General features: G+C 42.3%; 1 protein-coding gene across 32 annotated transcripts in view; it reads left to right on the top strand.

The window, feature by feature from the left end:
* The window catches only part of UBAP2L (ubiquitin associated protein 2 like), a 59,020-nt gene that overhangs the window by 28,264 nt on the left and 5,050 nt on the right, over positions 1–25,706 (top strand). For 29 of the 32 annotated variants that reach the window (XM_084769898.1, XM_084769894.1, XM_084769897.1 and 26 more), the window contains 14 exons: positions 1,066–1,237; positions 5,861–6,059; positions 7,788–8,065; positions 8,227–8,399; positions 10,327–10,516; positions 11,175–11,229; positions 12,767–12,941; positions 13,208–13,280; positions 14,875–15,070; positions 15,154–15,242; positions 18,096–18,149; positions 20,297–20,378; positions 21,003–21,220; positions 21,974–22,079. In XM_084769898.1, coding sequence (XP_084626024.1) covers positions 1,066–1,237; positions 5,861–6,059; positions 7,788–8,065; positions 8,227–8,399; positions 10,327–10,516; positions 11,175–11,229; positions 12,767–12,941; positions 13,208–13,280; positions 14,875–15,070; positions 15,154–15,242; positions 18,096–18,149; positions 20,297–20,378; positions 21,003–21,220; positions 21,974–22,079 — 2,060 coding nt within the window. Of the gene's footprint in view, positions 1–1,065; positions 1,238–5,860; positions 6,060–7,787; positions 8,066–8,226; positions 8,400–10,326; positions 10,517–11,174; positions 11,230–12,766; positions 12,942–13,207; positions 13,281–14,874; positions 15,071–15,153; positions 15,243–18,095; positions 18,150–20,296; positions 20,379–21,002; positions 21,221–21,973; positions 22,080–24,056; positions 24,456–25,706 lie in introns of those variants that run through there. The other 3 variants (XM_084769899.1, XM_084769915.1, XM_084769916.1) reach the window with 1 other exon arrangement.

The following is a 25,706-nucleotide window of genomic DNA, read 5'->3' as shown; positions in this document are numbered from 1 at the left end:
TAGGCCAGGGTATCCTTGAATTTGAAGCCGTCCTCTTTCATTAGCCTTTTGAGTGCTGGAAATTTTAAGTTTGCACCACCATACCCAGCTAAGCATTTGGTCTTATATCTTAGAAATTAGTAAAAGAGCACTGACTGCTCTTCCAGGCCAGCCATGTCTATAGAGTGAGTTTCAGGGCAGCCAAGGCTCCACATAGAAACCCTGTCTCAAACAAACAAACAAACAAAAAATAGGCCTTGTGTGGTGGCACATACCCCTTGATTCCAGGGGTCCTCCTGAGTTTAATTCCCAGCAACCTCGTGGTGATCACGTAATATGATCTCATGCCCTCTTCTGGCCTGCAGGTGTTCATGCAGGCAGAGTACTGTATACATAATAATATAATAAATCTTAAAAAAAAAAAAAAAAGAAAGAAAAAAGAAATTAATATTATATACCAAAATCATAGCTAAATACTTTTAAACTACCCAGTTATTGAGCTGCTAATTAAAACTTAATATTTAAAGTGGAGTGTCAGGTGTGGTGGTACACTTTAATCCTAGTACTTAGGAGGCAATTGCAGGTGGATCTCTATGAGTTCAAGGCTAGTCAAAGCTACATAGCAAAACCTTATCTCAAAAAAAATTTTTTATTTTAGCTGTTACACAGAGAAACCCTGTTTTGAAAAACAAAAAACCAAAACAAAAAATATTGTTGAATATGTTATGGCTTATAATTGCAGCACTGGGCACACTGAGGCCAGAGAATTATAAATATAAGGCAAATCTTGACTGCATAGTAAAGCCCTGTTTGAAAGAGACCAAAAAACCTTTGAAGATTTGCTATTTTATTAAATTAGTGCTATCATTAAATTAAATGTTTATTATTATTGACAGTATCAGTAGAATTTCTCTGAATAATATGTGGCTCTTAGACCTTGGTTATTTTGGTTATTATAACATATTAGGACTTGACAAGAGTACAGCATCAGAAAATAACCTTCATGTTAATCTAACCATGATCTAAGTTAGATGCCACTAATGCTAGAATGTTCAATCATAAAGCTCCCTTTCGTTCCCAATCTAGAATTGACCTTGCTGTTCTGCTGGGCAAGACACCATCTTCCATGGAGAATGATTCGTCTAATCTGGATCCATCTCAGGCTCCTTCGCTGGCCCAGCCTCTGGTGTTCAGTAACTCGAAGCAGAATGCCATAGCACAGCCTGCTTCCGGGAATGCTTTTTCTCATCATAGTATGGTAAGTAGGGAACAACCCTTAAACTAACCCAGCAAACACACAGATGGGCATTTCCTTGTCAAGGACTGTGACATAGAGGCCTGTGTAGAACAGGTAGAGAGCTTTCTGCCTCTGGCATTACAAACATGAGCACCATGCACTGCTGCTTGCCTTGTTTCCAATTCTCAGATTATATAGTACCTCATTCCCTAAAATCAAATAAACCCTCCGATAGACCAAGCAGAAGTTTATGGGTTTGGCTTTTTTTGTTTGTTTTCTTCTTGTTTTTTCTTTTGGTGTTTTGAGACAGGGTTTCTCTGTGTAGCCTTGGTTGTTGTGGACTCGCTTTGTAGACCAGGCTGGCCTTGAACTCACAGAAATGCCTGCCACTGCCTTCCGAATGCTGGGATTAAGGCGTGGGCCACCACACCCAGCTGGATTTGGATTTTTGAGAAAGTCTTTCTGAGTAGGCAGGCTGCCCGTGTAATGTTTAGAATTCAGTCATGCTTCTGGGTTATGGTGATCTTCCTTTCCGTTGAGTGCTGGGACCATGGGTGCATCATGATGCCTTGAAAAAAGGTGGTTGTAGAGACCAAAGAGGGCTGATAAAAATAAAAATAGATTTTAAGAAATGCATTGGCGTGGTGGTGCACGCCTTTAATCCCAGCACACGGGAGGCAGAGGCAGGTGGATCAATTTGAGTTCGAGGCCAGCCAGGTCTACAAGGTGTGTCCAGGACAGCCAAGGCTACACAAAGAAACCCCGTCTTGAAAAACAAACAAAAAAAGGAAATTGTTTGTTAACGTGCTCTTTTTCTGCAAGGCTAAGGAATTTGATTATTGTACTAGTTGAAATCAGCCTGTTGAGGAAACTTGATTCTTCTGATTTTTCAGAATGTTAAAGGATAGTGTAGTTTCAGTTTGGAAACTTGAAATTTAGAATAAATTATGAATTTTATTGTGATCTATTTGGATGTACTTTGGAATTGTACCAAAACAGTGAGAGCTTCCATAAAATCTTCAAAGATAGTCAAGGCTTATATACAGCAGGGGAAAGGTGCGTTGTCACCTATAAAAAAGCCTCATGGCTAGAGATGAGGTTGGGGAGTAGCATCCATCTCGAGGAGCAGTTGGCTGAGTTGTCTCATGGAATGAGATAATACCATTTATTGAATATTTAGAGTATTGCACACTTTTCCTCCTATTACGCCCTCAACAGAAAAATCAGTGGTGTTAAGCCTCATTTATAATGTATATACTTACATTATACATTTGTAGACTAGGTTTTCAAATCCTAAGGTCTTTGCAGGTCTGCCCTTTGGTATATATGTTGTCTGCACTTGGTCTTTAAATGGGAATGAGAGTGTTTGCCTGTCCTGTCTTGTTTGACCTTAGGGAAATGAGTAAGGTAGCAGCACTAGTAGTTGTTTATTGTTGGGTTCATGTTGTTGTGTTGTTTTGTTTTTATTTTTCATACAGCTCCTCTTTATGTAACTCTGGCTGGCCTGAAACTCACTGCCTAGCCCAGGTGGCTTTGAATTTGAAACAATTTTGCCTCCTGAATGCTGAAATTAGAGGCATATGCTCCTTACCCAGCCCAGTTTCTTTTCTTTCACTGTTGCTTTTACATATTTACTTATTTATTGTGACGGGGTCTTAAGCATCTCAGTCTGGCTTAGATGCTTTTTACAGTAGAGGATTACTTCCTAGGCATTGGGATCTTAGGCATGTGCCAACACAGCCTGTTTGTATGGTTCTGTGGACAAAATGCAGTGTTTGTGCATGCTTGACAAGTGTGCATTTGACCTAGCCTCTTCATTAATTTTCTGAATATATATTAAAGGTTCAATTTTCCTTAAAATTCAGCAGTGCTTGTATCGTAGGCACATGTCTATGCTACTGTTGATGGTTTACTGACACCCAGGGAAGCTAGAATCTAGAGTGTTGGGTCCCTTGGGACTGGAGCCTTTGCCTCTGTGGGGCTTTTTGTTTTTAAGTTAGGTCTACACACACACACATACTTCTTTTTACTCCTTTTTTCCTGGATAGTATACACACGCGTGCGCGCACACATGCATGCACAAACTCACATGTGTAAGTGCCCGCGAGCGCGCACAAACACACACACACACACCAGCCTGGTCTTAAACTTCATTTTAAATCCTGCTGGTAATTACTGATATGGTACATGCCTGACATTTTTTCTGTGTCTTTAGTGCTTTGTACTTAAGAATGTTTGATTGAGGGCTAGAAGGATAGCTTAGCAATTGAGTGCTTGCTGCTTTTTCACAGGAACCAGAATTCAGGTCCCAGCACCAACAATAAGCAATTCACAACTGCCCGTAACTCCAGCTCCAAAGGTTCAGACGCTCTCTCTTAGCTTCTTTGGTCACCCACACAGATGGCATTTACTTAACATAGAAACTGATGCACATAAATAAAAATAACTATTTTATAGAATAACTTGATAATAATTGTGTGAGGCTATCTCTTTGTCACAGTTTCTTACTTTCTAATAGACTTGAGGTTTTCTAAATTAAACATTTATTTATTGTTTGGGAGATTATATGTGCACACTTACTGCTCGCATCTATGCGAGCACATGTGGGACTAAAAGAACAATTTATGGCATCATTAATTGGGGCTGGTGAGATGGCTCTGTGGTTAAGAACACTGACTGCCTGCTCTTCCAAAGGACCCGGGTTCAATTCCCAGCACCCACATGGCAGCTCACAACTGTCTGTAATTCCAAGATCTGACACCTCCACACCAACGAACACAAATTAAAATGAAATAAATTAAAAAAAAAAAAAAAGAGAGAGAGAGAGAGTCCTGGGAGCCAAACCCAGATCATCATGGTAAGCACTGTACCAGGGGAGCCATATTAGCCCAACTTCTGAGATTTTTATTTGCACTATCTTGAGAACAGAATGAAGTGGAGAAGAAAAAGTCTTTCCTTGTCTATTAGTTACTTGATTTTGCTTTTAGAAAATACCTGGAAAACCTAACTGGAGGCGAGATTTATTTTGGCTTGTCATCTTAGAGGGTTCTCTCAATGGTTCATTTGCTTTGCCATGGGGATTGGAGAGAATTATTAAGAATAAATTGTTATGTTAACATGCATTCATTATACCCAAAATAGTCCAAGTCATGTGGACTTACTGTCTAGTGTAAACTTTGGGATTGCCCTATAACTCCTTTGTTTCTGCTGGTTATTCACATTCAAACGAGTTTTCAGTTGGTTAGTTCTGTTTTGTTTGAATTGTTTAATGTAAACTGATTTTTGGGTGGTTTTGTTTTGTTTTCTTTAAGACAGGGTTTCTCTGTGTAGCCTTGGCTGTCCTGGGACTTACTATTTAGATCAGGCTGGTCTTGAACTCACAGAGATTTGCCTGCCTTTGCCTCTCAAGTGCACTATATAGACCATGCTGGCCCTTGGTGTCTCTGGGTGCTGAGATCAAAGCTGTGTGGGGAGAGGCCATCCTCACCCCTCTTCCTGGCTCCTTCCCTTTTTTAACTGGTCCCTCTTCTACTAACAGGTCTTTTTTACCACTCCACAGTGCAAGAAACTTCTTTGACTAAAATGACAGCATATGTACAGTGTTTTACTTTTGGTTTTGGTTTGTTTGTTTTCATTTTTTGAGACAAGGTTTCTCTGTGTAGCCCTTGGCTGGCGTGGATTCTCTTTGTAGACCAGGCTGGCCTTGAACTCACATTGCCTCTGCCTCCAGGGATTAAAGGCTTGCACCATCACACCTGGCCATACATACAGTACTGATTGCTTTGAAAACGTGAAAATTTGGAACATTCTCCACATAGAGGTTTATCCCTATGGAAAGAATTGTGATAGTTTGGTTTTGTTGTTGTTTTTTAAGATTTATTTTATATAGAAGAGTACATTGTCTTCATGCACATGTGAGCCACCATGTGGTTGCTAGGAATTCAACCCAGGACCTCCGGAAGAACAGCCAGTGTTCTTAACCACTGAGCCATCTCTCCAGCCCCGTGATGATAGTTTTTAATGGCTCTTATTCATTGTTTATGTGATCTCACATTGGCTACAAGCTCATTCTCCTCTTGCCTCCTAAGTGCTTAAATTTGTTGTTTTGTTTATTCTTTGAGATGGGGTCTCACCATGTAGTCCGTGCTAGCCTTGAATTGTGATCTTTCTGCGTCAAGTTTCTGAGTACTGCGATTTCAGACATACCAGCATACTTGTCCTTAAATTTATTTCATAATTGACACATGAAATATTAAAATTTTACATATTAGGAATATCATGCTTTTTAAAAATTGCTTAATGTGTACCATGTATACTATATTCAGTAAAAATAAATTTCCTACAACTTTATGGTATGTGCTGTATTTATTCCTATTTCAGAAAGGAATTTTTCTAAAAAGACACTCAGATTTTGAATATTAGTTTGTGACTAAAATGTATGCTCATAATATTGCAGTATACTTGGTCTGGTACAAGGCTAATCTTAAACTCCTCTTTACTACCTGGGACTATAGGCATCTTTCTTTGCTTGATAACATTCTTTATTTGAGTAGCATTCTTTATTATGTGGGCTTTTGGTATATCTTTGTGAGTAAACCAAGCAAGGTTAGTAGCTATAACCTTTTGTACTCTGTTGATCTGCAGGTGAGCATGTTGGGGAAAGGATTTGGTGATGTTGGGGAGGCTAAAGGTGGCAGTACAACAGGCTCCCAGTTCCTGGAGCAATTCAAGACTGCACAGGCTCTTGCTCAGCTGGCAGCTCAGCACTCTCAGTCTGGAAGCACCACCACCTCCTCCTGGGATATGGGCTCAACCACACAGTCGCCATCACTGGTGCAGTATGGTAAGAGGATGACGTCAGTGTTTTTACACATAAGACATTGATTGTCTAGACCGTAGCAGAGGACTGCACAATACAGTCTGGGTTCAGAAAGTCACACAGTAATAAAAAGTTGATGCTGTATATCATTGAGCTTTAGTTCTGTTTCTTTATTGACCTGGAATTTTGGGAGAATTCTCTTGAGATGTTGTGTTTTTGTTAAGTGGTGCTCTGGCTGATCTAGAACTTCCTGTGTAGACCAGGCTGGCCTCCACTTCACAGAAGTCAGCTTTCTCTGCCTTCTCAGTGCTGCTGGCATTAAAGGCAGGCACCATCAAGACCCTTTTCCTTGTTCAGATGGTCTCTTGGCTCTTCCTTCAGCTGAACAGCCAGCAGTCCTCAGGGCCCTCCTGGACTGCTTCCCCAGCATTAGGTTTACAGGCCCGGGACGCTGTACACTGGGAATCAGACTCAGGCTCATATACTTACTTAGCACTTTACTGACTTACCTAGCCCTAAATTCTTCCATTTAACTTCAGTTTTAAAAGTAATAATTTCCTTTGGACTCAATGGCCTAGGCCATCTTAGAGTTTTATACTTTAAACTTGAATGGTTTGTAAATGTCTGCCTTATGTAAATACACAGGCAGGCCAATGAAACTGATTTTTCTTTTTTCCATTTTTTGGGGGTGTTTGGTTTTTATTGTTGGTTTCTGTTTTTTTGAGACAGTTGTGTCTTAGTGAGTTCCTGTTGCTATAAGTTGGGTCAGAAACAGTTTTCTTGGCTTCCATGTCCTGATTATAGTCTAGTTACTGAGAGAAGCCAAGGTAGAAACTTGGAAGCTGAAACTAAAACAGAGATCATGGGGGAATGCTGCTTACTGGTTTGCTCTCTTTAGTTTAGTCTATTTTCTTATACAGCCCTCTCATATCAGTTATTAATCAAGAAAATGGTGGGCAGGTGTGATGTATACCTTTAATGCCAGCATTCTGACACAGAAGCAATGTGTCTCTGTAAGTTCAAGAGTAGGACAGCATGGTCTGTCTACACTGGGGATTTTATCTGGGACAGCCACTGAGACTGTCTCCATAATAAAGGAAAGAAAGATTGAGGGGGGCGGGTAGATTCGAGATAGGATTCTCTGTAGCTCTGACTGCCCTGGACTTGCTTTGTAGACCAGACCTGCCTCTGCCTCCTGAGTGCTGAAATTACAGCTGTGTGCCCGGCTGTGGCTGTTCTTTCAAACTCTGGGTTCAGTGTGAGCACCCACACGATGGCTCACAATAATAAGACACTTGCAGCCCATGGGCTCAGAAGGTATATACTGCATACATACATTCGGACAAACATCTGTGCATAAAATACATTTTTGTGTGTTTTTATCAAAGTGCTCTCAATATTTGCCAACAGTGAGTTTAGTGGAGACATTTTTTCAACTTATGCTAGATAACTCTAGCTTATGTTAAGTGAACAAATAATTCAAGTGGCAAGAATCTTTTTTTGGCTTTTTTGAGACAGGGTTTCTCTGTGTAGCCTTGGTTGTCCTGGACTCACTTTGCAGACCAGGCTGGCCTGGAACTCACAGCCACCTGTCTGCCTCTGCCTCCCGAATGCTGGGATTAAAGGCGTGAGCCACCTCTCCAGGCTACCCACAGAATCTTGAATGTCTTATCCCTAGTATTAGTATAGGACAATAATATTTCCTTGGAACTAAATATAACTGGCTCACACATACTGTGTTTCTTCTTGTAGATTTGAAGAATACAAATGATTCAACAGTGCACAGTCCTTTTACAAAGCGCCAGGCATTCACCCCATCTTCAACCATGATGGAGGTGTTCCTTCAGGAGAAGCCACCTGCAGTGGCTACCTCAACAGCTGCACCTCCCCCCCCCTCTTCTCCTCTGCCAAGCAAATCCACCTCGGCTCCACAGATGTCTCCGGGGTCATCAGACAACCAATCCTCCAGCCCTCAGCCAGCTCAGCAGAAACTGAAACAGCAAAGGAAGAAAACCTCCTTAACGTCTAAGGTACTTAGCTTTTCATGAAGTTATTTTAAGGCAGGGAAGTTATAAGGCTTAAGGATAGATATTCTAAGGGTATAATTAAAGTTGAAAGGAATAATTTTTTATTCTACAAAAAGATTGTGTTAAACAATTACCTTTTTTTTTTTAACCACCTTTCTTCATAGATTCCTGCTCTGGCTGTGGAGATGCCTGGCTCAGCAGATATCTCAGGGCTAAATCTGCAGTTTGGGGCATTGCAGTTTGGGTCAGAGCCTGTCCTTTCTGATTATGAGTCCACCCCCACCACGAGCGCCTCTTCAAGCCAGGCTCCTAGTAGCCTGTATACCAGCACGGCCAGGTAGAGGAATCATCACCCAGAAGACCTTTTGGTAGCTTAGTTTTGTGCTTATTTCTTCACCTCTGGAGAGGTCATATCTTTTTGACTGGATACAAGTCAATCATAGCATTTTGTTGTGTGCTTTTAAAGAAATGCATTGTCACTACGATTATCTGTGACATTAAACATTTAGATAAATATCACTTGGGTACTAATAGAATATTCAAGCTTAGGTGTTTTCTTTTTTGTTGTTTTGGGTTTTTGTTTGGTTTTTGTGACAGGGCTTCTCTGTGTCGCCTTTGTTATTGTAGACCAGGCTAGCCTCAAACTCACAGAGATCCACCTGCCTCAGCCTCCCCAAGTGCTGGGATTACAGGCATGTGCCACTGTGCCCAGCTTAGCTTAGTTATTTTATGGATACATGTATGCATGTGTAGACACATGTGCATGTGGAAGCCAGTAGTCAGTATGAGTTGTCTTTCTCAGTCACTCTCCACTTTAGTTTCTGAATTAGGATCTCTCACTGAAACTAGGGCTCACTAGACCAGTTTGGCTGGCCAGTAAGCTCTAGGAAACCGCTCGTCTGCACTCTCCTCAGTGTAGCGAGGTGATGCGTGTCTTCCTCCCAGCTGCTGTGTAGGTGCAGGTGCTCAGTATCAAGCTTTCGTTGTTGCACATCTAACTGAGCCGTCTTCTAGCTCCCCAACCTTTGTTCCTGAATGATACGATACAGCACCTCTAACATTACCTTTGCATCTGCTGCAGTGAAAGAGCTTTATTTCAGGCCTTCGGTATGGAACTATATCTGTGAAAAGTAAAAATGTGAACTCAAGAGGCAGCAATTTTAAAAAATGATAAATAACCATAAAAGGAAGCAAAAAGAGCCTTTTCTGTCTTCTGATAGTAATCAAGGAAAGCCATGTTACACAAAGAAAGTCTCTGAGGAATTTGAGAGGAACAAACAGTTTCTCCTTAATTGAAAAACACAAATATCTGGTGGTAATCGAGATTAGATCAGTTGAGTCATAAATTTTATTTTATTTTTAAAAATTCTAGGGGACAGTTGTGGTTCATAAGGAGGACGTAGGGGAAATATGTGAGACGAGGGCAGGTGCTGTTACAGGAGCCAGTGAGATCTGCTGTCAGAATAAAAACATTTCAGTTAAACCTTCTCTCCTTTTGTTTGTATTTGTTTTTAAGAAGAAACTTTGAAAAAAGACAAGTTGGTCATGGTGGTTCACTCATTTAGTTTCAGCAATCAGGAGGCATCTGTAAGTTCAAAGCCAGCCAGGGTAACCTAGTGACAATCTGCCCTGGGAAAAAAGGTTGGGGGGGGAGGGCCCGGGGGGAGACTTACTGAGTGATCAAGTTCACCTGATCATGTAGAGGACCCGATTTTCAGCACCTACATGTTGGTTGACAACCACCTACAACCCCAGTTTCAGGATGCACATGACACAGAGGCATGCATGAGAACAAAACAAACATGGTGCTTATAAAACTAAGAAATTTTTTTTCTCCAAGACAGGATTTCACTATGTAACTCAGGCTGTCCTAAACCTCACTCTGTAGATCAGGCTAGCCTCAAATTCAGAGATCTGCCTATCTCTGCCTCCCGATTGCTGGGATTAAACATGTGTGCCACCATTACCCAACTAAGAATCACTTTTAACTATAATAAAAAAAATTTTTTTTTCCTCCTTTGAAAATTCTACCAGTAATCTTTGATAAGTCATGAGATCCTAGAACTTAAAATTTCCTAAAATGAGATTGATCCAAAGATTGCTGATTGTAGGAGGGCAAGTGAGTGTGGGCTCCCGCGCCCCGAGGCCCTTATTTTGCACATTTTGTCCTCTTGCCTGTCTTAAGATTCTTCTTAATTGAAAAAATTTTTTTCCAATAGAAGATCTCTGCTATTTCCTAAGATTTTTCTTTTCATTTTCCACAGTGAGTCTTCATCTACAGTTTCATCTAACCAGAGTCAAGAATCTGGTTATCAGAGTGGCCCGATTCAGTCGACAACTTATACCTCCCAAAATAATGCTCAGGGCCCTCTATATGAGCAGAGATCCACACAGACACGGCGGTACCCCAGCTCCATCTCTTCATCACCCCAGAAGGACCTGACTCAGGCTAAGGTAGTAGCGTCGTAATTCCCTGGGTCTTGGTTATCAGAGTAGTAGGTAAAAGTCCCTTGAATATTATTGATCCAGTTTTCTGGAAATTGTGCTACAGTCTTGGAATTACTGACTGAGATGCTAACAGAGCACATTTTTATGATTGGTAAACTAAAAGTTTTTTTTTTAAGCAAATGTGAAGGAGACTCAAGAGCTGGAACACTTTTCTTTGCAATAAAAATTTGTTGGTTATAGCAAAAACTGTCTCAAATACCTGTCCTTTTCTAAGGGAAGATCTGATTGCTAGACTTCAGGGTGCATGTATATTAGGAAATCTACCTTACTCTGGTAAAAAGGATAACATATATCAAAGACGGTGTGGAGTATGATAGGTCTTAAGAGCTGTTTTATTTCAGATTAGACGGGGACAGTGTCCATGTGCTTGTGAGTTCTGGTCCCCTAGGAAGCCAGAGCCATTAGACTCCTTGGAGCTGGAGTTACAGGTGGTTGTGGGTTCTCCAGTTATGTATGCTGGGGACTGAACTCAGGTCCTATTCAAGGGCAATGCATACAGCCATCTTTCCAGTTTCCCTAAAATACATTTGACCAACATTAAATTAAGTGACTTATAACATCTGTCTTACAAGTTTGTCTGTTCTCCCTCATTTTTTTGCTCCAGAATGGTTTCAGTTCTGTGCAGGCCACGCAGCTACAGACCACGCAATCTGCTGAAGGTAAGTGTTTTCCAGGCCTTTTCTTATTGTTAGTAGGGTTGCTATGTAAACCAAGTTGACCTAAAATCCACAAGAGATAGCTACTACTTTTGCTTCCCAAGTGTGGGATTAAAGATGTGCCATTACACTCAGCTTGTATTTGTATGTGTTTTTGTGTTGATACGTGTACCAATCTGTCCCACCTGTGTACCTGGTATTGGAAGGTGCCGGAAGAGAATATTGGATGCCCTGGAACTGCTGTAGCAGACAGCTATAACCTGCCAAGTGGGTACTAGTAATTCAACCTGAGTCATTAGGAAGAGCAGCCTTGTTAACTTAGGGCTATTAATTTATAAAGAGTCTTGTTGTGACACAGACTGGCCTTGAATACTTTTAATTCAGCATTACAAGTACTGGAATCATAGTCAGTGAATGTGTCACCATAGTCAGCTTTCAATTTCTCTGTCTTTTTAGGTGTTTTGTTTTACATGTGTGTTAGTGTCTGTGCACCAAGTACACTCCTGGTGCCTGTGAAGGTCAAAAGAGGGTGTTAGATGACCTGGAAATGGTTGCAGATGCCGTATGAGTTATTGGAAATAGAACTTGGGTCCTCTGTAAGAATTGAGTGTTCTTAATTGCTGAGCTATCTCTCTAGCCCCGTTATCTTTTTTTTTTTTTTTTTTTTTAATATTAATGTACATCGATGCTTTGCCTACATGTATGTCTGTGTGACGGTGCCAGATACTCTGAAATTGAAACACACATACCATGTGTATGCTGGAATCAAACCCACATCCTCTGGAAGAACAGCTTTTGCTCTGAACACACTTTCACTCTGTAGCCAAGCTTATGTCAAAATCATTTTGGTTATTTTGTATTAGCCTCCCATGGGCTAGAGTATAGGCATGAGTTCTCTGTTTTAGAGTGTTTAGAAATCTAGGTTTAATTTCATTATTTTTGAGTGTCTTGTGAGTGCCACAGCATTCATGGATGTCAGAGAACAACTTTGAGGAGTCTTCTCTCTCATTCTCTACTGGGATATTGGAATCAGGTGGTTTATGTGGTGCTAGGAATGGACCCCAGGGCCTGATTTATGATAAGCAAGCACTCCAACACTGAGTTGTCTCCACAATCCAGAGTTTTTGCTTAGACTTTTGGGTTTTTAATTTTTGTTTTTCCTCTCTTGGTTTTTTGAGACAGGGACTCTCAGTATCCTTGACTGTCCTGGACTCGCTTTGTAGACCAGGCTGCCCTCGAACTCACAGCGACCCACCTGCCTCTGCCTCCCAAGTGCTGGGATTAAAGGTGGGCACCACCTAGCTTGTTTTTCTCTCTTAAAAACGGTAATTCCATTTATTTCCTTCACTGGCCAAATAAAGTTTGTGTTGTCAACTTGCCTAAAATTTAAAAAAGAGTTGAACTCATCATATTGACTCTGTCTCCCTCTTTTTTCCCCCCCCTTTGTTTGTTTGTTTTTTGAGTAGTTGAGGACTGTTGTTTTTCTTTACTCATAGACATCCCTTTTTTCTGATGAAGGTAAATCTTTTTCTATTTACAGGTGCTACAGGCTCTGCAGTGAAATCTGACTCACCTTCCACATCTAGTATACCCTCTCTCAATGAAACAGTACCTGCAGCTTCCTTACTGACAACAGCCAATCAGCATTCATCCTCCTTAAGTGGCTTGAGCCACAATGAGGAGATTCCAAATACCACCACCACACAACACAGCAGGTGATTTGGGATGAGAAGTACATCTTGGGTTTTTTTTATTGTTTTGTCTTTTCCAGACAACGCTATTCTGTATGTAGCCTTGTCTGTCCTGGAACTTACTCTGTAGACTAGGTTGCCCTTGATGAACTCAGAGAAGCCCACCTGCCTCTGTCTCCCAAGTGCTGTAATTAAAGGGGTGCGCCAACACTGCCTGGCCTTCCTGTGATTCTTAATTGGAGCTCCAGGTCAGGTAGTCATGTGTGAATGGCAACTTTTTCTTCTTCCAGTGCTCTATCTACACAGCAGAATACCCTTTCTTCATCAGCATCTTCGGGGCGTACTTCAACATCCACTCTTTTGGTAAGTGTAATGCTTGAGAGGAGGTGTGGTTCTTGGTCTTAAGTTTTTTATTATTATTTTTTAAATCTATGTGCTTTGGTGTGAAGGTGTCAGATCTTGGAGTTACAGACAGTTGTGAGCTGCCGTGTGTTTGCTGGGAAATGAACCCGGGTCCTTTTGAAGAGCAGGCAGTGCTCTTACCCACTGAGCCACCTCTCCAGCCCCAGTCTTAATGTTTTAACCTTAAGACTGTCCCAAGTTCTGTAGTCCTTTTGTTTCATTGATTGATTCTCCCCCGCCACCCCCCTTGAGTCAGGGCCTTGCTATGTAGCCCTGTATGGCCTCATACTCTATGTAAACCAGGCTAACCTTGAATTCATGCCTTGCCACTGCCTCTCTAGTGATGACATTACAGGCATGGATTTTTAAAACACCTGGCACACCCAGTAGGGAGTTCTTGAAATTTTTTTCATGACTTAGCTGAGGTTGTAGGAAAAAAGAGTGAAAGGATATTGAGAAGCCAAAAGAATCCACAAGTTTTGCACTTATGGAATATAACTAAAAGTCTCAGCAGTCTTCTTTTCACAGAACATAGGTAGGGACTTTACGTACTCATTAAATGCACAACAACACACACTTTTCTTTTTAATGAAGGTATACTCACCAGGCGGTAGTGGTGCACACCTTTAATCCCAGCACTTTGGAGGCAGAGGTAGGCGGATCTCTGAGTTCAAGGCCAGCCAGGGCTACACAGTGAAGCTGTGTCTCCAAATAAATGTAGGTATAGTGCAGTAATTACATCATTAACATCCATTAGGTCCCTGGATTAAATTCCTAGAACTATAAAAGGAAAAAAGAAAAAGCTAGCAACAAAACAACTGGTAGAAGTATTCTGTAGTTAGCCTGGGAAATACTGTCTTTAAGATCGTTTGAAGCAGGACATGTTTATCACAGTGGTGCTCAGATGAGAGCTCGTGGTCAAGGAATCATTTTACAGTTTGTAACTCCATTTGTGAAGAACTAAGCTGAGGTGTTAAGTTGCAGGAGCCTAGGAAGTGCTAGGAGGGCTAAAAGTTTCTTAAGAGCCTCTTGCCAAAACTTTTTTTTTTTTTTTTGAGACGGTTTTTCTGTGTAGCCTTGGCTGTCCTGGACTCACTTTGTAGACCAGGCTGGCCTCGAACTCACAGCCATCCACCTACCTCTGCCTCCCAGGTGCTGGGATTGAAGGCATGCGCCACCACTGCCTGCCTTAAATTCAGTTTTAAAGTCAAATCTGTTACTTTATTCCAGCTCATGAGCTGTTCTTAGAAGCTGAGCTGCTGAAGCAGAGGGCAGAAGAGGAGTGTGGTGCGCTCTTTAGTTCTGAGCTTACTAACCAGTTTTGTTAGTCCTTGTGGGATTGGTCCCCACCTACTTTGCTTTTTTTCTGAACAGGGTTGTGATGGTGGTCAGTGAGCAACTGTAAGATACATGGAGCTAGAGATTTTTTTTTTTTTTTGGCAGAGGGAATCCTGGTTGGCTTTATGAATTCTAGATTTCACGAGATCATAAGTTGCCTCTCTCTCCTGCCCTGTTGCTAATCCTTGTTTCTGTCTGCCTCGGTTCCCCTTTGAAGCACACAAGTGTGGAGAGTGAGGCGAATCTCCATTCTTGCTCCAGCACTTTCTCTACCACGGCCAGCACTGTCTCCGCACCTCCCCCAGTGGTCAGTGTCTCCTCCAGTCTGAATAGTGGCAGTAGCCTGGGCCTTAGCCTGGGCAGCAGTTCTACTGTCACTGCCTCAACTCGAAGCTCCGTTGCTACGACTTCAGGTAGCTTTGCCTAAGTGGGCGGCATTCCTCTGGGATGAAGGTGATAATAAATCGTATAACAGCATAAAAATGTTCTCTTCTAGGAAAAGCTCCTCCCAACCTTCCTCCTGGAGTCCCGCCATTGTTGCCTAATCCATATATTATGGCTCCAGGGCTGTTACATGCCTACCCGGTAAGTGGAACTGAAGGCTCTTCTCTACAGAGTGAGATGGTGTCACTCTCCTCTGTAGCTCTGGCTTCAGATTGAAGACAGTAATTAAAGCAGAATAAATGAATTATACCCACATTTGTGTGTGTGTGTAAGATTAGAGGGAACTGGAGTCCTTCTCTCCTTTTCACCTTTATTCATGTTCCAGTTAGGCTTGCATTGTTGGTTGGCAAGCACCTTACCTGCTAAGCTGTATCACTAGTCAAAAAAGTTACAGGGTTTATGTGTGTGTTTGTTTTTTATTTATCTGGTGATTTTGTTTACACACATGTCATATACACCATAGTGTGCCCTAGTGCCTTTGCAGGCCAGCATTGGATCCCCTGGAACTCAGGTTACACACAATTGTAGGCATCCCCATGTGGGTGCTGGGAATCAAACCTGGGACTTCTGGAAGAGCAGCCAGTACACTTAAATTTTGAGATACCGCCCTAGGCCCCACCCTTGAAAACGCAATAGTTTTGTAGAGGAAGGACAAAACTTAGACAAGGTCCTTTGCTGAGTATTTGTTCTGTGTAATACACGATCTGGATCTTGAACATCAAAAGCCAGCCTATGTAGTTTCTTGGTCATTTTCTATAGTGCTATTGCTTCTCTATCACTGTGAATCTTTGCTTTCTTAGACCTATTTAGAACTACCTGAAAATAAATGGCCGACAGTAGCAGTATTTTACCTGCCATGTCTTCTGTCACCTTCAATTATTCAACATCTACTAAAAATGTAAAATATTTATAAAAATTGAGTTTAAAAACAGCTATTTTTGCTGGGTGTTTTGTCAAATACCCTTAATCCTGGCACTTGTGAGGCAGAGGCAGACACAGGCGTGACTCTATGAGCTTGAGCTCAGACTGGTCTACAGAGAAAATTCCAGGACAGCCAGAGCTACAAAGTGAGACCCTGTTTCAAAACAAAGAAATTTTAAGAAGCCCCACTTGGCTGGGCGTTGGTGGTGCCTGCCTTTAATTCCAATATTATGGAGGCAGAGGCAGGCAGATCTTGAGTTCAAGGCCAGCCTGTTCTACAGAGTGAGTTCCAGGACAGCCAAGGCTACACAGAGAAACCTAAGCTCGAAAAATCAAAGGGGGGAGAAAACAAAAAAAAAAAAAAACACTTATTTTTGGACCAGGTATGGTAACATGTGCATTTAATCCAGACACTGTGGAGGCAGAGACAAGTGGATCTCCGAGTTCAAGGCCAGCCTGGTCACCCAAGGTACTTATGTAGGCCAGTTAGCACTACACAGCAAGAACCTTAGAACGACAAAAAACAAAAACCCATTTACCTAGTCTTTACCTATACTTCAGGGAAGAAGTTTAGATATAGTAGACAGATGAAATATCCTAACAGCGCTCTTAAACATTTTTGTCTTTTGAGTTAGGGTCTCACTATGTAGCTGGTCTGGAACTCTCAAAGATCTGTCTCTGTCTCCAGAGAGTTAGGTTTAATGGCAAAGGGCCTGGCTTTTTTGTTTTTGTTTTAATAACTTTTATTAATTGGCAATTTCATTCATGTGTATAATACATTATCATACCACCCTTCCATTCCCCCTCTCCTTTTACAAAAAGATTTATGTATTGTATATGAGTGCTTTATCTGCAGAAGGGAGCATCAGATTACATTATAGATAGTTGTGAGCCACCATGTGGTTGTTGAAAATTGAACTCAGGACCCTGGAAGAGCAGGCGGCACTCTTAACCACTGAGCCATCTCTCCAACCTCCTCCATTACCTTTTTTCACTCTCATTATTTCTTGAACTTCTTTCTTCTCAATACCTCCCCCTTCCTACTTAATTTTTTTTCTTTTTTTTTTACATTGTCTACTTGTTTTTCTCTGAGTATGTCCCTTTTGCTATGTTTATGTATGTGCGCCATGTGGAGGTAGATAGCCATGGTGGTGAGAAGGACAGCATCACATCCCTTGGAACTAGAGTTACTTAATAGTACTGAGTTGTTATGTGGACACTGGGAACTGATCTCAGATCCTCTGCAAGTGCAACAAGTGCTCTTAATCACTGAGGTCTCTCTCCAGCCCTGCATTGAGTACTTAAAAAAAAAAGTTAAGACAGGTGTGGTGGAACGCACCTTTAATCCCAGCACTTGGGAGACAGAGGCAGGTGATTCGCTGTGAGTTTGAGGCCAGCCTGGTCTACAAAGCGAGTCCAGGACAGCCAAGGCTACACAGAGAGTCCCTGTCCCGGGACAGTGGGGGTGGCAGGGGGGATTTATTTCATGTGTATGAGTGTCTTATTTGTGTAGTATGTTATACTTGGTTCCCCTGAAGGCCAGGAAGGGGGCCTTGGATTCCCTGGAACGAGAGTTACACAGATGGGTGTCTACCACCTTGTGGATGCTTGGGAATCAGATCTAGGTCCTCTGCAAGAGCAGCCAGTGCTCTAGCTTCCACATTGAATACTTTTTAACTTTTAACACTTTATACCTAGAAATATGTGGAAATTACAGTAAAATGTGAGTCCTTCCAGGAAAGATAAACTTCAACCCAGGTTTTAAAGTCTGCAAGAGACAGTGACTATTCAATACATTAAAGCCTATTGTACATGTACTTGAATCTACCCACTCTCTTCTGGTGCCCTGATGTCAGCCTAGTCCTTATAGATAGTATATAGCTGAAGGAATGCTTTAAGGCCTTTCATGAATCATTTAATCCCTTTGTGCTTTATTATTTTCCACTTTAAGAAAATGGAAGGAAATAATCTGCCTTGTTCAAACAATGAAGGTTAATGTTCTTTTGAATTACATTGCCTTTTCCTACCATCATGACTAGTTCCCATTAATGTTGTTAAATGTCTGTCTTGCAGCCACAAGTATATGGTTATGATGATTTACAGATGCTCCAGACAAGATTTCCATTGGTGAGTTATGTGGCATAGAAATTTGGAAAAAGAACATTAAACTTGGGGGTTGGGGTGGACGTGGACATTGAGATAGGGTTTCTCTGTGTAGCCCTGGCTGTCCTGGAACTCACTCTGTAGACCAGGCTGGCCCCAAACTCACAGAAATCCACCTGCTTCTGCATCCTCAGTGCTGGGAAAGATGTGTATTATTACCACCTCACAAAACAATAAAATTAATGTTAAAATCTGTTGTGGCTGATGGCTGTAATCCCAGCATGTGAGAAGTGGAGGCAGGAAGACCAAGAGTTCAAAACACGCTCAGCTACATAGTGATTTCAAGACCAGCTTGGGCTACATTAATTCCTTTTTTTTTTTAAGGTTGGTGGAAAGATTCTTAAATGTTCATTCAGTCATTTAGCTCTTTCTGTCTGTCCTCTTTTCTCATATACTTTATATATGTGTATTTATATTAGGAATTGAATTGGGGTGGCAAAATGTATTTGTATATATATTTTTATACATAGGTGCAGCTCAAATGGACTGACAAAACTATTAACATGCTTTCTATCAACATCAATTTCCTGTTCTATTTTATTATTATTGTTTTAGACCCTAATGATTGTACCTAGGGCTTTATGAATGCTAGGTAGGTGCTCTACTGCTATATGGTATACCTACCCTTTTTAATAATGGAGGAGGAGATATCTTACCATGTGTGTTTGTTTGAGTTGGGGGGTCTCACTGTTGTAGTCCAAGCTATATATACTGAGTTCTGGCATCAAAGGCACAAACCACTGCATCCAACCTCTATGGCTTTCCTTAATTTTTGTTTGGTTGCTTGGTTAGTTTTTTTGTTTGGTTTTGGTTTTTAGTTTCTTAGTCTCTCCTCTTTTTATCTTGTTTACTAATAAGTTTCCCCAAATCACCAGACTGGTGCACTTTAAGCCTTTACTCTTAGCTTGTGGCCAGGTGATTTTGACAGTGTTATAGGAGTAACTGGAATTAATGGGAGCTTATTCATATGGGCAGGATATTTTTAATGTCGTAAGGATTTTTTTTTGTTGTTGGTGGTCTTTGTGGTGGTTTTTGTTTGTTTTTTCTTTTGGAGACAGGGTTTCTCTCTTTCTCCCTAGCTTTCTTGAAACTCCATTTTGAGACCAGGCTGGACTTAAACTCAGAGATCCGCCTGTCTCAGCTCCTAAGTGCTGCAATTAAAGGTGTGTTCCACAATGCCTGGCCATTCTTAAACTTTTCTAGTGCCAGGGATCAAACCTAGTGCCTCTTGCATTTTAGGCAGATACATTGCTTAGGCTAGAGTAGAACTCCCTTTGTATGTTAGGAAGGCCTGAGACTTGAGTTGTGCCTCCAAGTAGGTAGATACAAACCCAGCTTTGCTGTTTAGAGACAGAGTCTCACTGTGTAGGCTAGGCTGGCCTTGGTGGTTATCTGCTTCAGCCTTCCAAATCTTAAAATGCTGTGATTGTGGGGAGCACCACGACACGACACACACAGTTTCCGTTCCGGAGACAGGTGGCTGGATGTGGTGGCACATGCCTTTAATCCCAGAACCCAATCTACATAGCTAGGAATATGCAGCCTTGGCTGGCCTAGAATTTGCTTTGTAGATTAGGTTCGTCTTAAACTCTCAAGATCCACCTGCCTCTGCCTCCCATGCAGTTTTGTGCACGCAGGTGCCAGAGGAGGGTACTGAATGCATCCTGCTACCCACTCTGCCTACCCACTTACATGCCACCCTTACTGCTGTTACAGTAGCATGCCCATGATCATACCCACCTTTTTACATGGATGCTGGAGATCAAAGTAGCAAGCATTCTTACCTATTGAGTCAGTCTCTTCGGCCCCACACTCAGCTTCTTAAACACTTTGGCAGAAAGAAGCTGCTTTCTCAAAATTAGCTGGGAGGATCTGTATAAGATTAAACTTGTTGGTTTAGATAGACCTTAATGTGTACTTCAGTGAGCATCTCCATAGACCTTGTCTGACTCGACGCATGGCCAGGCCAGTGTTCATGGGAGCTCTAACCTGTTTAATCAGTAACTGGGTAAACTGCAGTACTCAGCATTCTCCTGCTTCCTCTCACCTTGTGGTTTTCATGCTGGAGAATGAGTGGAATTTAATCTCTGCTTTTTTTATTTTGGTTCTAGGATTACTACAGTATCCCGTTTCCCACACCCACCACTCCACTTACTGGGAGGGATGGTAGCCTGGCCAGCAACCCTTACTCTGGTAGGACTGGGATAGAGCTGACTATAGGGAAATGTATTGGGATTGTAGGGAGACATGTGATGAGCAGCAAGGGTTAAGATTCTGTCAGAATTGTGGTCCCCCACCCCAAAGACGCTATTGGCATGGATGTGATGATTCAAGGCTGGGAGAGTCATAGCCCTGTTACCTATGTGCCTGTGACATCTTTTTCTTTTATATATCACTTTCTGTTGTCTTAATTCCAGGCATCATGTTAAACACAAGCTCAGTACTGAGCTGGACTTGGTGGGGTTTGTTTTGTTTGTGTTTTTGGCTAGTCTACCTTTTCCCAGGCAGTACACTTGAATAGCCCTTCTGTGTGCCCTGTACCACTTTACCCTGTTACAGCAACAGTCTCATGCCTTGCTAGCCCTTGGATTTTTGTGGGCGGGGGGGTTGTTTTTGTTTTTGTTTTTTTCATGACTGATGAATGTCTTCTCATCTTCCCTCAACTATTGATGTCCTTCAAGCTTTGGAGAAACAGTGGGTAGGAAAAGAGGGTGGGATGGAGATGAAAGAAAACAAGTTGGCAGAGGAACATGGGGAGGTTTCATTCTGGGAGCTTCGTTGCACATTATAGTATACAGCTAGCCCTTCTTGTCATAGGTGACCTCACCAAGTTTGGCCGTGGGGATGCCTCCTCCCCAGCCCCAGCCACCACCTTGGCCCAACCCCAACAGAACCAGACGCAGACTCACCACACCACGCAGCAGACATTCCTGAACCCGGCGCTGCCTCCTGGCTACAGTTACACCAGCCTGCCATACTACACAGGGGTCCCGGGCCTCCCCAGCACCTTCCAGTATGGGCCTGCTGTGTTCCCTGTGAGTAGCTGACTGGCTGTGCTCTTGTTGTAATGGATCCCAGATCTGGACACCATCCTAGCTGCTTTCACGGATACATAACTCCTTAATAATAAAAGAGGATGACTTGTATATAACTTGTACCTGTGGCCCACTTCTGGCCTGGGAAGAAGGGGTATGGGGTTTTAATTAGAATAAGGATTGTCTGATCTTAGAATTGGCCAACAGAGGACTATGATACTGTGTATCTTTGCTGCCTCCTCCTTCCCTGCAACCTTTGTCTCCTTTTATTTCCAAAGCACTCTACCTCTTGACTTCTTGGGTCAATTCTGAAAACATTAGTGTATAAGTTACTTTTCTGTTGCTACTTTAAAATACCATGAGCAAAAGCAAGCACAAGAGAAAAGGTTGAACTTTGGCTTACAGTTTGAAGGGAAAGCCTATAATGGTGAGATGCCAGGCGCAGGAGATCAGGAAGGTGGGGCAGTGCTACAGACTCTCAAATCCTGTCCCACTGACATGCTTCTTCCAGCAAGGTGCCACCTCCTAAAGGTCCCTTGAGCAACAGTTGACCAGATACTCAAATACGTGAGCATATGGGGAGACATTTCTCTTTCAACCATAATCAGTAAGGCTTACATTTCACTATTGAATCTGTGGCCAGCCTACCTTAGGAGAGGTAACTACCTAGATGTCCAGCCTTTGGTTTAAGAAAAATGACACAGATGCCATCTGTTCCTGTTTCATTGCATTTCTGTCCTTTTTGTTCTTCAGGTGGCTCCTACCTCTTCCAAGCAGCATGGTGTGAATGTCAGTGTGAATGCCTCGGCCACTCCTTTCCAACAGCCAAGTGGATATGGGTCTCATGGATACAACACTGGTAAGTTCCCTTTGGCCCTTGCTCAGTGGTCTGTGTAGGGTATTACTAGATGGGAAAAAGACCTGGTACTTGAAAGTGGGTCAGTAAGGATATGCAAACTCTCCACACATGACTGTCATTGTTTGCCTGGCGTAGGTGTCTAAGAATAGTGCCAGTGAGGAGCTTTTGCTAGGACTTGTTTGCTCTGTTCACAGTGGGAATGCTCAAAGGGCATGTATTGGCTGATCTGAGTTTGCGTGAGAAGTAAGGCAGGGGCCCTAAGATGTCACTGAAGTATCAGCGAGGGAACATGGCAGTACGCATGGCACTGAGAGTGGAAGAGGACTGAAGAGAGGAGTTAGATGCTTTCCTAACTGACTGTGTACAGTAGGTTTGGCATGAGTGTGTTTGTAGCATTAATTTTGTGGCATGACTCCCCTTCTTAAATTCTATCCCTATGAGACCGACAATGTAGAGAAAAACGAGTAGACATGATTGGCTGCTCATTAGAGTGAGACTTTGATCTAGGTTCCTTCCTGTGTGTAGCTGGTCTGCTTGCAGCGTCTCATTGCCCATCTGCTGGCAGGGAAGGAAGTGTAGGGTGTTACAGATACATGTAGCCTAGTCATGGCTTCTGTGCCTGGTATCTGCTTTGCTTTTGGAGGATGGAGATAAAGAGAAAATTTTGTTTTTATAGGATTTTTTGTTGTTTTAATTTATGGGTTTGTTTGTTTGTTTGTTTGTTTTGCTTTTGTTTTTTGAAACAGGGTCTCTCCATATAGCCCTGTCTGTCTTGGAACTCAGTGTGTAGACCAAGGGTGATCTGGAATCCACAGAGATTTGTCTGCCTCTGCCTCCAGAGTTCTAGGACTAAAGGTGTGCGCCTCCATATCTGGCTTCTTTGGGTTTTTTGTTTGTTTTGTATCGTTTTTGAGACAAGTTCTCTATGAAGCCCAGGCCTGCCTCAGATTTGTAGCAATCCTTTGGCCACCATCTCTTGAGTACTGGGTACTAGATACATACCATTCCTGACTCCAGGAGAGACTACAAACAACCCCATGTACTTTTTAATGACTTCAGGTGAATCTGGGGAAGTGGTTACTCCAGTTGCTGGGTGTTAAGAGTTGAGGGTTATCTTTAAAATTGCAGCCTGATTACAGTTTTATGGGACTTAGAGGGATCAGCCAGTGTTGTTTACTCTTCTATGGCTCTGGGTGGGTAAATAAGCACAGAAGACAACAAATAGGTTTAGGTATTAATAGACAGCTGGAGATTTAATTGTGAACTTTAAGAATGGGTCATGAAGCCGGGCGGTGGTGGTGCACGCCTTTCATCCCAGCACTCGGGAGGCAGAGGCAGGCGGATCGCTGTTGAGTTCGAGGCCAGCCTGGTCTACAAAGCGAGTTCAGGACAGCTAAGGCTACACAGAGAAACCCTGTCTTGGAAAAACCAAAGTAAATGAATAAAATAATATAATCTTGAAGAACTGAGCGAGATGTGGTGCCCCCGCCTTTATGCCAGCACTCGTGGAAGGCAGAGGCAGACAGATTTCTGGCAGCCTGATCTAGAAAGAGACCGCCAGGACTATTGCACAGAGAAACCCTGTCTCAAGGGGGAAAATTCTTGAAGAACCTCTGACGGTTAATATCCATACTACTTATGGCTGCTGCTCTAACTGAGCAAGTCCTAGCCTAATCTTTGGTGAGTAGAGAAAAAAGTATAAGCTTTTTTTACTTTTAGTGGCTTCATCCCAGAATTTAGCATTAGGTTTAAGTACTCTGTGGTCCGGTTACAAATACTTTAAAAGGTATGTGATTGATGAGGGTTGGAATCTGATTCTGAAACTCCTAGCATCTTACCTAACTTACAATTTTAGAAATCTGCTAATGGAGCTTTTTGAGAACCCCCAGTTCACAACCCCCCAACAGAGGGCTCTTGTCATTCTGTTCCTCATCAACGTCTAAATTCATTTATCTTTATGTATTTGATTCCTTTTAGGAAGAAAATATCCACCCCCTTACAAGCATTTCTGGACGGCTGAGAGCTAATTTGGCCCAAGCCTGGGGGCTGTGTTTTGTGTGTGTGTATAAATTTGCACTGAAGTCTTGTTTCAGAAACCAGACCACTGAGGAGAGCCTGCTGAGCTGAGGCCATGGCCTGCGTGGCTTGGGGAAATGAGTTGGTGGATACCTTCTGGGCTTTTGAACTTGCCCCTCCCCATTTCCTCTCCCCCATGTGTCTGACCCTGTCTTACCCATTTCAAGTTCGAGCGGTGCAGCACCTCCGAAGCATCAATGCACACACCTGCTGTTGCTTTTGATTTCTGGAAGGCATGTAGTTCCAACTTGTAACAAAATATTTGTAGTCTTCAATAAACTGTGGTATTTCTTTAGCTAACTCTGCGTTCTTTCCGTGCATGTCTTTCTGGACACTAGGAGCCAATGCTGTATTGTGGATAAAGGGTGGAGGGTGGCCTTGTCAATCAATCTCCAGTGTAGCCAAAGAGCTGTTAGTGTTTCAGGGTAGTGGTTTTTAATTTGGGTGGAGGGAAAACAGCCTGTTTCCAGCCTATTGATTGGTTGGTAAAGCTATTTATAAATAAACAAAACAAAATTGATTTCCCACGCTTTTATGTCTTTACTTTTTCATGTAGATGATCCCCTTGCCTCTGAGGGGAAGGACAAGAAGTTAAGAGTGTCACGTCAGGTGAAAGGCAAAGGAGATGGTGTTCAAAGCTGTTGTTAGGAAGTATCATTCAAGGCATAACTTCTACATCTGGTTCTCAAAGGCTGACTGGCTGATTGATAGCTGATCAGGTCATTAGTGATCACTTAGTTGATGACTCGGGCTTTGTGGAAATGGTGCTAGCCTGTAATATTGTTCATGGTCCTTTGATGGCTTTTCAGAGATGGTGAATTATTAGTCATTTTTACTCGTGAATGTACCCAAAGATGTGTGGGAGATGTTTGGTCAGACATTCTGCTGGAAATTTTGATCTCCATGCACTCACTGACCAGTACACTATCACCCTTTGGTTTATAGCATAAATTTGAACAATTAGACCACTACCCTTGGTTAATGGAAAACCAGATATTCAACTTTCCTTTTGTAGGTCCTACCCTTCTGGTCCTAAGGAGTGTAACCAATTTTCCAAGTTGCTGCCACGTTAAGAGAAATGTATTCTCATTTCTTCTACCTACCACCTACACTGTTCTGTAGTGGCTTTATATAACTTGAGTTTGGGTAGGCAGGCCATGTGGGCAGGGAAAAGAACAGAACTCTAGTCTGAGGATCTCTGCAATAATTAGTGAAAACAGGGAAACCGATGCCTGCTATTTTTTAGGTTTTCTGTTTCATAGAGGCTATCTCAGCTACTCTACAGGATCTCCCCAACCCCTGCCCCTGCATTTCTAGTTCCTTTTATCTTCCATAAAATCTAAAACCTCTGATCCTAAACTGTTTTTAGGTAAAAAGTCAAACAGGGTAGGCGTTCTGTTAGATCTAAGTAAGTCCTTACTACCCAGGCTGAGGATGCAGTTAATTGTAAACACCTGGTATGTAAGCACCCTCATGTCTCTGTCGCGGGAACCAAACCAGCTGTGTGCACTTACCTAGTAAAGACAAGTCGGCTCTTTGGTTCTCTTTTTA

Source organism: Acomys minous (genome assembly GCF_964271855.1).
Source record: "Acomys minous genome assembly, chromosome: 19".
Lineage (NCBI taxonomy): Eukaryota > Metazoa > Chordata > Mammalia > Rodentia > Muridae > Acomys > Acomys minous.
Note: the sequence above shows the minus strand (reverse complement) of the source record. Positions and strands in the feature narration are given on the sequence as shown.